This window comes from Pyricularia oryzae, chromosome 2, assembly GCF_000002495.2.
Source record: "Pyricularia oryzae 70-15 chromosome 2, whole genome shotgun sequence".
Classification (NCBI taxonomy): domain Eukaryota; kingdom Fungi; phylum Ascomycota; class Sordariomycetes; order Magnaporthales; family Pyriculariaceae; genus Pyricularia; species Pyricularia oryzae.
In genome coordinates this window covers 6833175-6847669 of record NC_017850.1, presented here as the reverse complement: position 1 = coordinate 6847669, position 14495 = coordinate 6833175, and the positions used below count along the sequence as shown (strand labels likewise).

Below are 14495 nucleotides of genomic sequence, written 5' to 3'. Positions count from 1 at the left end.
ATATGATACTTGGAAACCACATCAAATAGAGGAAACATGAAGATATTATTTTTTTCCTGAGCAAAGAGAGAAACCTAAAATCTCTACATAGTTTATGCTCTAGGACCAAGAGACCGATGTAATTAACATTGTTCTGTAGACCGAAACCCTATTTTACATTGTGAACTACTATAGCAACATCTAGCCCTCACGAACAGGCAACAAGTCCAAGCACCCGATGACAGCCGATATTCGTCCCCAGAAAGCTTTGACAGGCTGCAACGTCAACCTAGTTTTTTTTTCTATTTTTCGTTTTGGGGTTCTATCTCCGAGGAATAGTTATAGTTCTTCTCTACCCGGCCGAGACGTCTACGAGGCCCGAAACGGAAACGAGAAAAAAATCCCTTCCGTCACCGTGCAGCAAAGAAAGTGGGTTAAGATCGACAGGTTCAGGCCTCCTTATCAAAGCACCTCCGAAGGGAGCAACAAAGAAAGAAAAAAAAACCTCGGATTCCGGACGCACGAGCGAGGAGTTAAAAGGGTTTAGGGACCGTCGAGTCAAACAGCTGTAGACGGAAATAGATACCGGGCGGCTAGGGGACTGACTGCGTGGCCTTGTCCGTTTTTGGTTTTGTCGGGTCTATTTTGCCACGTTAAAATCCTGCAGAGTATACGCAATGGGGAGAGGGGGGCACAGGGAAATCCAATCTCTGGGGTGCGACAAGACAGGCGGCATGCAGTCAGTCATCTCAGCTATTCATGACAAAAAGGAAACCCCGACCCAAGGGCTCTTTCTCTCAATCTCTCTCTCTCTCTTTCCCTGGTTATGCACAGGATCTCGCATCCGGAGTTTGGTGGACTGACGGGTGAGTACAGGGTCGGTTAGGAGCACAATCGGGGGGGAAAATAAGGGGGTGCGTTTTGACAGCCGGGAGGGTTCAACCTGTCTGACATAATACAGCGATTCAGGATTGATTGGATTTCCCTCATTTGTTTTGTTATCGCTGGATCGCTTTGTATCGTGTGCTATTTGTGGTAAGTCCGCCGGTTTTGAACTGCATCTCAGGACAGCAAAAGATGGGATGGGATGAACAGGGATGGGCGGGCCGGTTGGGTCGAGGCGAAGCGAGGTTGCAGGTCAAGGAAAATAGGGCAAATTGCAAGGGAAAAAAAGATGGGAGAAAGATTATACAGACGCCACTTCATCATCAGTCGGGACGTCCGAGGGTTGAGAATTGAATCAGATTCTGTTGTCGTCTGATTCCAAGTACAGATAAAGAATTCGATGTTATGCGCTGAGACGTATGGGGAGTGTAGAGTGTAAGAGTGTGTGTAAAAAAAAAAGAGGGGGTGTGTGGGACGTGTAAGTGTAAGCTGTGTCAGGATATGTACGTCTCGGCGAAAAAAGACACTGACTGCTGTAATGCTGCATACTGCGGTGATCGAGGAAAAAAAGAATCCCCAAGAAATTCTAATAATCACAAAATTATTGATGTTTTCCTTGGAAGATCACCAAATTAACTGACGTGGTTCTGAGGGGTAAGCAAAAGATTAAAGACATCTTACAGACAACACTGCCGTAAACGGCAGAGTCCTTGTAAGTCTGAGCAACGTGATTGGTTGGAGCTTGTTATCTCGGCCTTTGGAAGTACTACGCAGTTCTTGAACACCCCCCCAACCTATGGAATGGGCCAGAATATCAACAGCCATCGTGTCACATGCTTTTTGATCAACATCATGTCGTTGAATTCTCGCCTATGCATCCCAATAGGAAAGGGGCCGAAGGACTGGGACCAATATGCAGCAAGACGTGCATGTAATATGTGGCATTTTAACCTCGTATTAATTCCTCACGTAAGGTTGCAACTGTAGGCGAATCATCTCGAAGTTTCCGCGGATGTGTCACCAAACCTGCTGCATTGCGGTGAGATCCTTTCCCTGATCCGGATTTTTAGTTGGCGCGGAGACCCGAGAGAACAAGAGCCCAGCCGGGCAATTCGAAGAATAAAAATAAAAATAAAATATGCAGACACCAGATAAAAAAAACATCAAAAAAAATAACAAAAAGAATGACAAGGCTTTTCCCTCGGACGTGGCGCACCGGAAGTGAAAGGGGGGGCGCAGAGCAACGTGTACGTCGAGGAAAGCAAAAGATGCAGCCCTGATGGCGTTACAGAGGCTGCTGCACCAGCCATCCCTTTCAGGTGATGGCGACAAAAAGGAACCTCCCCAGAAAAAGCCAAACCAGGCAAGAACAAAAAAATACCGCGAAAAACAAGAGAGAAGAACAAGACAGAGCCCGCAAGTAAAGCCCTACGTCTACGTGGTAGACCGCCAGTCGAGCCATGCATAACTTGGCATGTTTGTGTGATGTGATCACGCTCAGAGTCTGCAGCAAGGCTTTTCCAGGGAATGTCACCAAGTGGAAGGAATGCGCCGAGAGCCTCATCCTGCGAGGAGTTAAGCGAGTGACCGATATCCTGCATATGCTGAGCTGGTCGATCTACACGGTGTTTGCTTTGCTATTTTCCAGTATCGCTGTACATTGTCTCTTTACTTTGTAGGGATTCGTTGACGAGTATATCCATTACTAAGACTTACAAATCATCCCTGATCCAGGCATTCCTAAGCGGTCAAATCTTTTTTTTTTTTTTTTGTTCGTGTTTCTCAAAGATCGTGTCTCAAGCCGAGATGCATATGCAGCCTCAAGGGCTTTTGGGAACAAGTTCGCGATCACCAGGAGGGGGGGTGTGTGCAGGTGGATAACCCAAAAACAGGTCCTGCATATTTCTTTCTTGCCTACGGGAAATTCAGACATCGCCGCTAGCCAAAGTAAAATATGCGTGATGCAGGTGAGCAAACAGCAAGACAAGACAAATACGGATAGAGAGATAGAGAGAGAGAGAGAGAGAGAGAGAGAGAGAGAGAGAGAGAGAGAGAGAGAGAGAGAGAGAGAGAGAGAGAGAGAGAGAGAGAGAGAGAGAGAGAGACAAAAGAGAATGGCAGGCAGTAATGTGCTTTCCCACAGAAAACAAAAAAGCTACACCGGCCTGCACGAGATATGCAAGCTGAAAGCGGTGGAGAAAGCCCGTGGCTTAGACAAAACCATACGGATATTATTGTCCGCATCAACGGGGAATCATCGCATCACCAAAGAAACAAGGTGAGAGGCGGAAGGAAAGTAACGTCGAGAGAGGCACCCTTTCTTGGCTTAGTCGTGTTTATGTTGGCTTGCAGCAAATTTTTTTGGTGTAGCGTTTTCTTTTTCTTTCATCACACTTCTTTTCGAGAATTATACCAGGGGGACAATTGTAAATGGTAGGAAAAAAAATAGAGAGGCAACTTTGTGTCAACCCGTTCGGGACACATCCAAAAACGAAAAAAAAACAGGGGTCTAAGAAGAAAGTTGAAGCGAAACGGACCCGGGCGAAGCGGCTGAAGAAAAAAAAAACCCCACGGCGCGGATATGCCTATAATAGAGATCGCTAAGCATTTGGAAAGGGCATGCATGGTAAGCTGAGGTTTTCTCCCGCCGCTAGAAAGATAGGATAGTCGAACCCGAGACTCAGCAGAAGCAGCAGGGCAAAAAAAAGGCAAGGCAAGGCAAGGCAAATCCCATGATAGGGCGGCTATTGCATATCTGGGAAACCGTAGGATTCGATATTACGTGATGCACACTCCCCGTGACTGCATGCGAATCAAGATCGGACGTCCGGCGCATCACACACTACCCAAAGAGAATATTGGATGGAAAAATGCAATTCGAAGATGACTGGTGATTTATTGAAAGGTTAACTGGCACACTGATACACGAAATGTGTAATAAAAAAAAGAGTGGATAGATTGGTAAGAAAACAAAAGAAAAAAAAAACAAAGACCATGGATCTTTTTGCCGGGCGGCGCCTTTTGGGAGGGCCTGGTCTTGCCTGGCTCTCGGTTTTGATGACTGCCGGTGCCAAAAGAGAAGAAAAGAAATACCAATTTCCTGTCCCATATTGCCTTGAGCCGTGTTCGGAATTGGATACACCAAAAGTGGACGACGACGGGTTTCTTTTGCACCTGGCCTGTCCCGATTCGAGTCAGCTACAATATAGATCATGAAGCCACACCGTCATGTATGCCAGCGCTGGTTGAGATGGAGTCTTTTTTTTTTTTTTTTTTTTTTTTTTGTTGTTGTTGTTGTTTTCTTTGTCAGGGTGCGGGACATGGATAGGAGGATAGGCTGGCAGTTTTGACTGTACTGTGGTACCACGTAAACGTCCAATCTGAGACATTGCGAGGGTAGGGGAATATTAGCAGATCGCGGACCGGGGGATGGTGAAACGGACGGCTTCTAAACCCATCAAGAGCCTTCTAGACTTGGAGGTGTTCGTCGCAATCGACAAGCCTAGTCGGTTTTTCTTTGTTTTGTTTTGATGTTTTAACATATTTAATGTTCCATTTACCAACACCCACAGGCAAACACACACCATCCCGATGCGGAACAAAAAGTGACGCCAATCTGCCGATGGCCATGGGATGATGAGATCACTGACGTGAATGAAGGCGGAAATGTTTCGCAGGGCTTACTATGGCCAGGGAGGGCAAAACCTTGTAAGATATTCAAGGGCCTGTCGGCACATATCGAACCCTGACAAAAAGTCTTGGTCATGTTATATTAGGTTGAGCCCAATATATGTAAATCGAGGGCCGTTTTTTTATTACTTTGTTTTTTTTTTTTGGTTTCCCCAGCCGAGCGTGAATTGATCCTCGATTCATGGAATTGATAAATTTGGCAACGCTGTGAACGCCAAGCAGTAATTGACATTTTTTTGTTTTGATACAGTGCTCATATGCTTGACTGATTTCGGGGGCCATCTGAACACTTGTTGCAGATGCGGTGAAGCCCGATTCTTCCGATAATCACGGCAACATGAGCAGGTTGGCCTTAGGGGCACAGGGGGTCCTGTAGATTTGCCCTGACCTTTGGCCTGGCCTGAACCTGATCTTACCCAACCTCACCGTGGGGCAGGCAACGCTCTGGCTGGCCAAGCAAATAATCAGTCTAATGTTTGCCCGTGAAAGTCTTTACTCTCAACTAGGCTCCCTTTTATCCTTTTACACTTGATCAATTTAGGCCCTTTTCTTTTTTGGAGTTGTTGTTTTCCCATGTGCTCTTCAGCGGCTACATCCCCCGCAGATGAGCCTGGACGTTCGCTCTTTGGGACGAGCGGTGGCAGCCGGCCGACGTTGCTCGTTTGAGGCGGGAAATTGTACCGCGAAATCATTTCGAAGTTGACATAGAAACGAAGCCCTAGTCGACCTTGAGAGGCCCTGGCACATTGAACCGGTCGTAATTCCTTTGACCTAGGAAACACGGACGAAGAAGGCTTGGAGCCACTGCTAATTCTTTTTTTTTCTTTCACTCTCTTTCTTTTCCCTCGCAGACGAGGATGTTACCTGGAATGTAGTTCCACACGGTTTCAATGGTCCTTGGGCTAGCAGTGCCTGTGCGCTGTTGCTAGTTCGTATCATTACAGATCCGCGTGAATAAAAGAAAAGTCTTGGCAAGGTTGTGACCAGTTCAAAAGGAAGCAAACAGAGTGGTAGAAGAAACAAACTCGGTGGCTCCAGTTCCTGAGGCTAAAGCAAGGGGTGGGGTGGCTTCACCCAAGACCCACAAATTGCCTCGACTGGATGTTACGTAGCAATACACCGCTGGGATTGATTTGCCCGCCTCTTCCCCGCACATGACCCACCTGGCGCAGGTACCGTTGAAATCTCATTGGTAGTCCGCGTCACTGGAGCTTGCCTTGGACTGTCGCGTGGGCGTGAGGCTCCCAGAAGAATAAAAAAGAATGCTTGGACCACACCTGTCAGTGCGGCAGGTAAGTGTGTTGGTAACGCCTTGGCGAACAACGACAAACAACAAAGAAGAAGTTTCGCCGCGCATGCAAATTTTGGCAATCAAATCAAACCATCCAAACAACCACCCAGTTCATAGGGAATGATTCCTTTTTTTCCTTGCACCAATTTGCAGATATTGCCACCCTTATCAGTGCAATATTACGCGCCATCGTGATGACCATGTCGCTTGCGGCGCCTGTTTCGAGAGGGGTAAAGTTCCGTTCGGATGTCCTTGGGGAAGACCGAGCTAAACTGTCCGGTGGTGGACGCGTTGCGAAACTGAGCCAACCAAGCCCATCGACCGCCCAAAACAGACACACACACACAAACAAAACACACACACACACTCACACACACACACACACCAGGCACACGGCCTGAGCAACATTTCTTTTTTTCCCTTTTCGTCGTATCGAATCCGTGCACTTTTCCACTTGAGTAGGCACCCAGACATTGGCTACGCAGCCGTGCCTACCGCTGAAACGATTACACATGCATCCTCCGTATTTTGCTACACGTTCTGACTGGGGGGGGCGGGGACCACATTTCGATTAACCCTCCTCGTTCATTCTTTTTTTCTGATATGCAGCCATCGCCATACTGTGTTTGCATCCGGCCTTGGACTGTGGAACATACAGACCGCCTTACACCGTAATCAGTCAGTCCATCATAGATGCACCGTTGTGATTATTGTGCTTGACAGGGAAACAGGGTACGTACCTAGCTTTTACCAACGCAAGCAAGTTTATGCAATGCAGAGGGCGGCACATCACATTTCGCATTATCTATTACCTCTGGGATACATTCCCGTCCGGATGTCTTTTGTTTCGCTGTCGTGTTAAAATGATGATGCATCATTATCAATCATACAATGGGCCTGTCTCAGTACACGTATCTATCTCAGTCTTTTTGTTCACTGTTGTTTGATTTACAATCAATCTTTGGAGCAGCCATTCCCGCGTATCCAAGGTACCCGTCTGCCTAGTGGCTAGGCTGGGGCGCTACTGCCATCAGAGCGTTGCTTCCTTATCGGATCATGGCCCATGCCTGCTTACAGTACAGCCGGGGCTGTACTTCTAGACTGCAGAGAAATTTGTACTTTGTACGGGTACGTACCTGCCGTACTCGAAGCAGGAAACAAAGAAAAAAAAAAGAATCCACTACCATTACCACCACCACCACCACCAAACAGGTCCCTCCTAGGTTGGGTCCATGTCAGCATATGTCACAGGGCTCCTAGTGGATGCTAGTCCCTTAACCCAGTTGCGGAAAGTAAACGTTTACTGCCATAGTCTGTCGAGGCAAAAAAAAAAAAAAAAAAGAAGAGGCTTCGGTCACCGACAGGATCCACTCGCGTCGGGGCGCTGCCATCCAACCGGAAATGTACAGGGGTCGAGGTCCTGGACGCCGCAGGGGCGTGTCGCTACGACCCCTTGACCCATGATCCTCTTGATCTCACTCCCTTCAGCAGGCGTCGTTCCATCCTGTCCCTTCTCCCCTGGGTATTGCCCGTGTGCCTCGCCCTGGGACCGGGACCCACCTGCTCGGACTAGGAAGCATACACACCGACGGACGATCTGCCATCTCGGATGGTATTTTTGGTATGACCCAGTTCACTTAGCCCCCGGGCCCGGGAGTGATAGTTTAGATATATAAGCTTCGTCGATGGTACCTCCATACATTTCCTCGTTTTCCCAGTATCTCGACACGCACGATCTCGACTCTAGAGGAATACATGCTGACAACCATCAAAATGGCGGACAAGCTGGCTTTCCTCCTCTTCGGAGACCAATCTCTGGACACTCATGGATTCCTCGCCGAGTTCTACCGTCACGAGGATCGGGGAATACTCGCCAAGGCCTTTCTCGACCAGGCCGCCCAAGCTCTGAGGAAAGAGATCGAAAGGCTACCAAGGCTGGAGAGGTCGAGGCTGCCCGTGTTCCGCACACTGCAACAACTAAACGAGCGGTATCATGCTCAAATCACCAAGCACTCCGGCCTCGACGGTGCTCTTCTATGTGTTGCCCAGCTCGCTCACTACATTGAGTATGTTGATTCATCACACGATCTACCTACCTCCCACAGCCTCGTCGCTTGCTTGGCTGCTTGCTTGATTCCAACAGTACAACTAACCTGAGCAATTCTCCTCCCTTGTAGCCACGCAGAGAAGAACCATGAAGATGTCACACAGCATGACAAAACCTACCTTGTCGGTCTCTGCTCAGGCCTCTTCGCTGCGTCCGCAATCGCTTCAACCCCATCATTGTCTTCTCTTGTTCCGGTCGCCGTGCAAACAGTTCTCATGGCTTTCCGGACCGGTGCACACGTTGCCGCCCTCGCCGAAAGGCTGGAGCCGGTCAGCGAGCGCTCCGAGAGCTGGACTTACATTGTTCCCGGCTTCACTGAGGAGGCCGCACAAAAGGAAATCGCTGGATTCCACGAGTCACATGTAAGCATAACCTCCTCGACCAGCTCACCCTAGATCATCAGCTAACAGGTCTCCCACCATCAGGGTATCCCCCAAGCGAGCCAGGTGTACGTAAGCGCCAGCTCGTCCGCTAATGTCGCCATCTCTGGCCCTCCCACCACACTCAAGGCTTTCAGGGCCGCCACAAGCTCCCTCACCAAGGCCACGGCCATCCCGGTCTACGGCCCGTACCACGCCCCCCACCTCCACCGCCCTGAGGATGTCGACAACATCCTGGGCCTCAACAACCCCGAGATGATTGACACCTTCCTCAACACCAAGCCCCGCTCCTCCGTCATGTCCTGCCTAACTGGCACCTGGTTCAACGAGTCCACCACCCGCGCTCTCTTCGCCGCTGTCGTCTCCGAGATTCTCACCCAGACCCTGAGGTTTCACAACGTGCTCGACGGCTGCTTAAATCTGGCTCGTGGTTTTGACGGAAAGTCGTGCCTCATCATCCCCTTCGGCCCCACACAGCACGCCGCCACTCTCGCCAACCTCCTCAAGGCTGAGACCAACCTGGACATCATCCTCCGCAAGGCCCCGCAAATATCCAAGGAGAGCACCGACTCGGTCATTGGAAACCATGGCCGTGGCAGCCGTGACAAGCTGGCCATTGTCGGTATGGCCGGTCGTTTCCCCGATGCTGCCAGCCACGAGAAGCTGTGGGAGCTTCTTTCCAAGGGACTAGACGTTCACCGCGTCGTCCCTGCCGATCGTTTCCCGGTCGAGACTCACTACGACCCTAACGGCAAGGTTATCAACTCCAGTCACACCCCTTACGGCTGCTGGATTGAGAAGCCTGGCATGTTCGACCCTCGTTTCTTCAACATGTCACCGCGTGAGGCTTTCCAGACCGACCCCATGCAGAGGATGGCCCTGACAACCGCCTACGAGGCTCTCGAGATGAGCGGTTACGTGCCCAACAGGACACCCTCGACCAGGCTGGACCGTATCGGTACCTTCTACGGTCAGACTTCCGATGACTGGCGTGAGATCAACGCGGCCCAGGAGGTCGACACCTACTACATCACGGGAGGTGTCCGAGCCTTCGGCCCCGGTAGAATCAACTACCACCTTGGCTTCAGCGGTCCTTCGCTGAACGTGGACACTGCCTGCTCTTCCAGTGCCGCTGCCATGAACGTTGCCTGCTCTTCGCTGTGGGCCCGTGACTGTGACACCGCCATTGTTGGTGGTCTGTCCTGCATGACCAACCCCGACATTTTCGCGGGTCTGTCTCGTGGACAGTTCCTTTCCAAGAAGGGCCCCTGTGCCACCTTCGACAACAATGCCGATGGATACTGCCGTGGTGACAGTTGCGCCTCAGTCATTGTGAAGAGGCTCGACGATGCCATTGCCGACCATGATCGCGTTCTCGCTGTCATCCTGGGCACTGCCACCAACCACTCGGCTGATGCCATCTCCATCACCCACCCTCACGGTCCTACGCAGTCGCTTCTGTCGTCTGCTATCCTGGACGATGCTGGTGTTGACCCTCTCGATGTTGACTACGTCGAGATGCACGGTACCGGTACTCAGGCCGGTGACGGAACAGAGATGGTCTCAGTCACCAACGTCTTTGCTCCTGCCAACAGGAAGAGACCTGCTGACAGACCCCTGTACCTTGGTGCCGTCAAGGCCAACCTGGGTCACGGTGAGGCCGCATCGGGTGTCACGGCTCTGTGCAAGGTTCTTCTCATGCTCCAGAAGAACGCCATTCCTCCCCACGTCGGTATCAAGAAGGGATCCGTCATCAACAAGACCTTCCCCAAGGACCTTGGTGAGCGCAACGTCAACATTGCTTTCCACTTGACCCCCTTCAAGAGGTCGGATGGCAAGCCCCGCAGGGTTTTCATCAACAACTTCAGCGCTGCTGGTGGTAACACCGGTCTGCTGCTTGAGGATGCTCCTCCCGTTGAGCCTGCGACTCAGGACCCCCGCAACGTCCACGTGATCACCATCACTGGCAAGTCCAAGTCGGCCATGATCCACAACGCCGAGAGGCTCATCCAGTTCATGGATGACAACGATGACACTCCCATCTCTCACGTTGCCTATTCCACCACCGCTCGTCGCATCCAGCACTACTGGCGCATGAACGTGACTGCTCAGGATCTGGGTGAGGCTAAGCAGGCCCTCAAGAACCGCCTGCAGGAGAACTTTGTTCCCGTCTCCCCCGAGCCTCCCAAGGTTGCCTTCATGTTCACTGGCCAGGGCTCTCACTACGCTGGTCTTGGAAAGGAGCTGTACGCCAACCACGCTGTCTTCCGCCAGGCCATCAACGAGTTCGACAGGATCTCGCAGATCCACGGCTTCCCGAGCTTCATGCCTCTGGTCGACGGCAGCGAGCCTGATGTCGCCAAGCTCGAGCCCCTCATCGTCCAGCTTGGTCTCTGCTGCTTCGAGATGGCCTTGGCCAAGCTCTGGGCTTCTTGGGGTGTCAAGCCTGCTGCGGTCATGGGCCACAGCCTGGGCGAGTACGCTGCTCTCCACGTTGCCGGTGTTCTGTCTGCCAGCGACACCATCTACCTCGTTGGTGCTCGTGCCAAGCTTCTCGTTGAGAAGTGCACTGCCGGCACCCACGCCATGTTGGCTGTCATGGGATCCGTCTCCACTGTCCAGGAGGCTCTTGGAGAGCGCGCCGACTCTACCAACGTTGCTTGCATCAACGGACCCCGCGAGACGGTTCTCAGTGGTGAGGCTTCTGAGATGGCTGAGATCGCTCAGCAGCTTGGTGCCGCTGGCTTCAAGTGCACTCAGCTCAAGGTGCCCTTCGCCTTCCACTCGGCCCAGGTCGACCCCATCCTTGATGACTTTGAGAAGCTGGCCCGCTCTGTCCGCTTCAACACCCCCAAGGTCCCCGTCATCTCGCCCCTCCTTGGCAAGCTCGTTGACGATGAGCCCATCAACCCCAAGTACCTGCGCGATCATGCTCGTGATGCTGTTGACTTCCTTGGCGGGCTTGTTTCTGCCCAGTCAGCCGGCGCCATCGATGAGAAGACTGTCTGGCTCGAGGTCGGCCCCCACCCCGTCTGCGCCAACATGGTCAAGGCTGCTTTCGGCGTCTCGACCGTCGCTGTCCCCACTCTTCGCCGCAACGAGGCCACTTACAAGACCCTGAGCGCCAGTCTCTGCACTCTCCACACTGCTGGTCTGAACATTGACTGGAACGAGTACCACAACGACTTCCTCTCTTCCGTCAGGCACTTGGATCTCCCCTCGTATGCTTTCGACGAGAAGAACTACTGGCTCCAGTACGAGGGAGACTGGTGTCTCAGCAAGAACCGCATCGCCAAGGCCCTGCCTGCTGCTGCTGCCGTCGCCAAGCCCAAGCTCGAGACGACCACCGTGCAGAAGGTTGTCCGCGAGGAGATCAAGGGTGATGTTGCCGTCGTCGAGATCGAGTCCAACCTGTCCCGCGAGGACCTTCGTGGCGTCGTTTCCGGTCACTTGGTCAACGGTGCTCCTCTCTGCCCTTCTTCGCTGTATGGAGACATGGCCATCACTACTTGTCAATATGCCTACAAGCTGCTCCGTCCCGAGTCTGAGAACATTGGTGTCAACGTCGCTCACATGGAGGTTCCCAAGACCCTCATCTTCGACGACGCTGCTGAGAGCCACATCCTGAGGCTCACAGTCACTGCCAATGCTGCCCAGAACAGCGCTGACCTGGTCTTCCACACTGGCGAGGGTGCCAAGCGTGTTGACCACGCCAACTGCAAGGTCTACTTTGGCAACACTGAGGACTGGCAGGGCGAGTTCGACCGCGTCTCTTACCTCATCAAGTCTCGCGTTGACGGTCTCATTGACTCTGAGAAGGATGGCAAGGCATCCAAGATCGGCCGTGGCTTGGCTTACAAGCTGTTCGCCGCACTGGTCGACTACACTCCCCGCTACCGCGGTATGGAGGAGGTCGTCCTCGACAGCGAGACTTGCGAGGCTACTGCTCAGGTCAAGTTCCAGACCACCGAGGCCGATGGCAACTACGTCTTCAGCCCCTACTGGATCGACAGTCTGTGCCACATCTCGGGCTTCATCATCAACGGAACCGACGCTGTCGACTCGCGCGAGCAGGTCTTCATCTCCCACGGATGGGGCTCGCTCAGGTTCTCTGAGCTCCCTGTTGCCTCCAAGAAGTACCGCAGCTACATCCGCATGCAGCCCATCAAGGGTAACAAGGTCTACGCTGGTGACGTCTACGTCTTTGACGGCGAGAAGATCATCGGCGTGTGCGGTGACCTGAAGTTCCAGGCCATCCCCCGCAAGGTCCTCAACATGATGCTGCCCCCGCGTGGAGCTGCTGCCATTGCCGCCCCCGCCCGCGCTGCTCCTGCTCCCGCTGCCAAGCCGGCTGCCAAGGAGAAGAAGACCTCCTCCACCAAGGAGAAGAGCAAGAGCGTGACCCCCAAGAACATCGGCAAGGTCAACCAGAAGCTCGCCTCGGTCGTCACGCAGGTGCTCGACATCCTCGCCAAGGAGGTTGGTGTCAGCCACGACGAGCTTGCTGACAACATTGCCTTCACCGATCTGGGTGTCGATTCGCTGATGTCGCTTACTGTCAGTGGTCGCATTCGTGAGGACATGGACCTGAGCATCGACTCGCACGCCTTTGTCGACCACCCTACCATTGGTGCTTTCAAGGCCTTCCTTGCTCAGTTCGAGGGCCCCGGCGGCGCCATGGAGGACAGCTCCAGCAGCAGCTCTTCCGTCTCGGGTGACATGGACTCCGAGTCGGACGTCACCACCCCTGCTGACGAGAGCGATACTGCCTCGGTCAAGGGTGAGAAGATGGACGGCAAGGCTACTGCTACTGACACCAACGAGCTCCAGGAGGCTATCCGCAACACCATTGCCACCGAGATGGGCATGGACGTTGAGGAGATCATCGCCGCCCCCGACTTGGCCAGCTTGGGTATGGACTCGCTCATGAGTCTTCAGATCCTGGGCACCCTCAGGGAGAAGACTGGCATGGATGTCCCCTCGGACCTCTTTGTCTCCAACCCTTCGCTGAAGGACGTCGAGCGTGCTCTGGGCATCGTCCCGGCTGCCCCAAAGCGCCCTGCCGCTCAGGCTGCCCCCGCCAAGTCCAAGGCTTCCAAGTCTGAGAAGGTCAAGCCTTGCCCACCCACCACCTCGATCCCCCCATCTCAGGTGACGGCCACCATCTACAAGCCACCCCGCCCCACCGAGATCCTCGACACAATGCCTCACCGCAAGGCCACATCGGTGCTGCTGCATGGTAGCCACAAGACCGCCACCCGCCACCTCTTCATGGTACCCGACGGAAGCGGCTGCGCCACCTCGTACACCGAGATGTGCAATGTCGGTCCCAACTACGCCGTCTGGGGTCTCTTCTCGCCCTTCATGAAGACCCCCGAGGAGTACAACTGCGGTGTCTACGGCATGGCGGCCAAGTTCATCGAGGAGATGAAGCGCCGCCAGCCCGTCGGACCCTACAGCCTTGCTGGCTGGTCCGCCGGTGGTGTCATCGCCTTTGAGATTGTCAATCAGCTCATCAAGGCCGGCGACGAGGTTGAGAACATGATCATCATCGACGCTCCTTGCCCCGTGACCATTGAGCCCCTCCCCAAGTCCCTGCACGCCTGGTTCGCATCCATCGGCCTGCTGGGCGACGGCGACGCGGACAAGATCCCCTCGTGGCTCCTGCCCCACTTTGCCGCTTCGGTCACGGCCCTCTCCAACTACACAGCCGAGCCGATCCCCAAGGACAAGTGCCCCAAGGTCATGGCCATCTGGTGCGAGGATGGTGTCTGCCACCTTCCCACCGACCCCAGGCCTGACCCTTACCCCTCGGGACACGCCCTCTTCCTCCTCGACAACAGGGTCGACTTTGGCCCCAACCGCTGGGACGAGTACCTCGATGGCAGCAAGATGACCATGAGGCACATGCCCGGTAACCACTTTTCGATGATGCACGGCGCTATGGTAAGTCGCACCTCGACACTCCCATCCATGCCTTGTACTTCAGACGCTAACCATACCCTCACTCAACAGGCCAAGCAGCTTCAAGGTTTCATGCAAGAGGCTCTGCAATAAATGCACAGCAACCATCTCTTGACAAACTCATACGCGCATATGACATTCGCTGTTATCAACATTTCTTTTATTTTCTAATTCTGTGTTATCATGACGTCGAACGGGG

General features: G+C 53.1%; 1 protein-coding gene across 1 annotated transcript; it reads left to right on the top strand.

Annotated features, from left to right (window-relative positions):
- The first annotated feature begins 7583 nt into the window (after positions 1-7583).
- On the top strand, positions 7584-14495 carry MGG_07219 (conidial yellow pigment biosynthesis polyketide synthase). Its single transcript, XM_003715386.1, has 4 exons — positions 7584-7911; positions 8023-8314; positions 8378-14278; positions 14348-14495. Exons 1-4 carry the CDS (start codon positions 7601-7603, stop codon positions 14387-14389), a joined length of 6546 nt encoding a protein of 2181 aa, XP_003715434.1. The 5' UTR covers positions 7584-7600; the 3' UTR covers positions 14390-14495.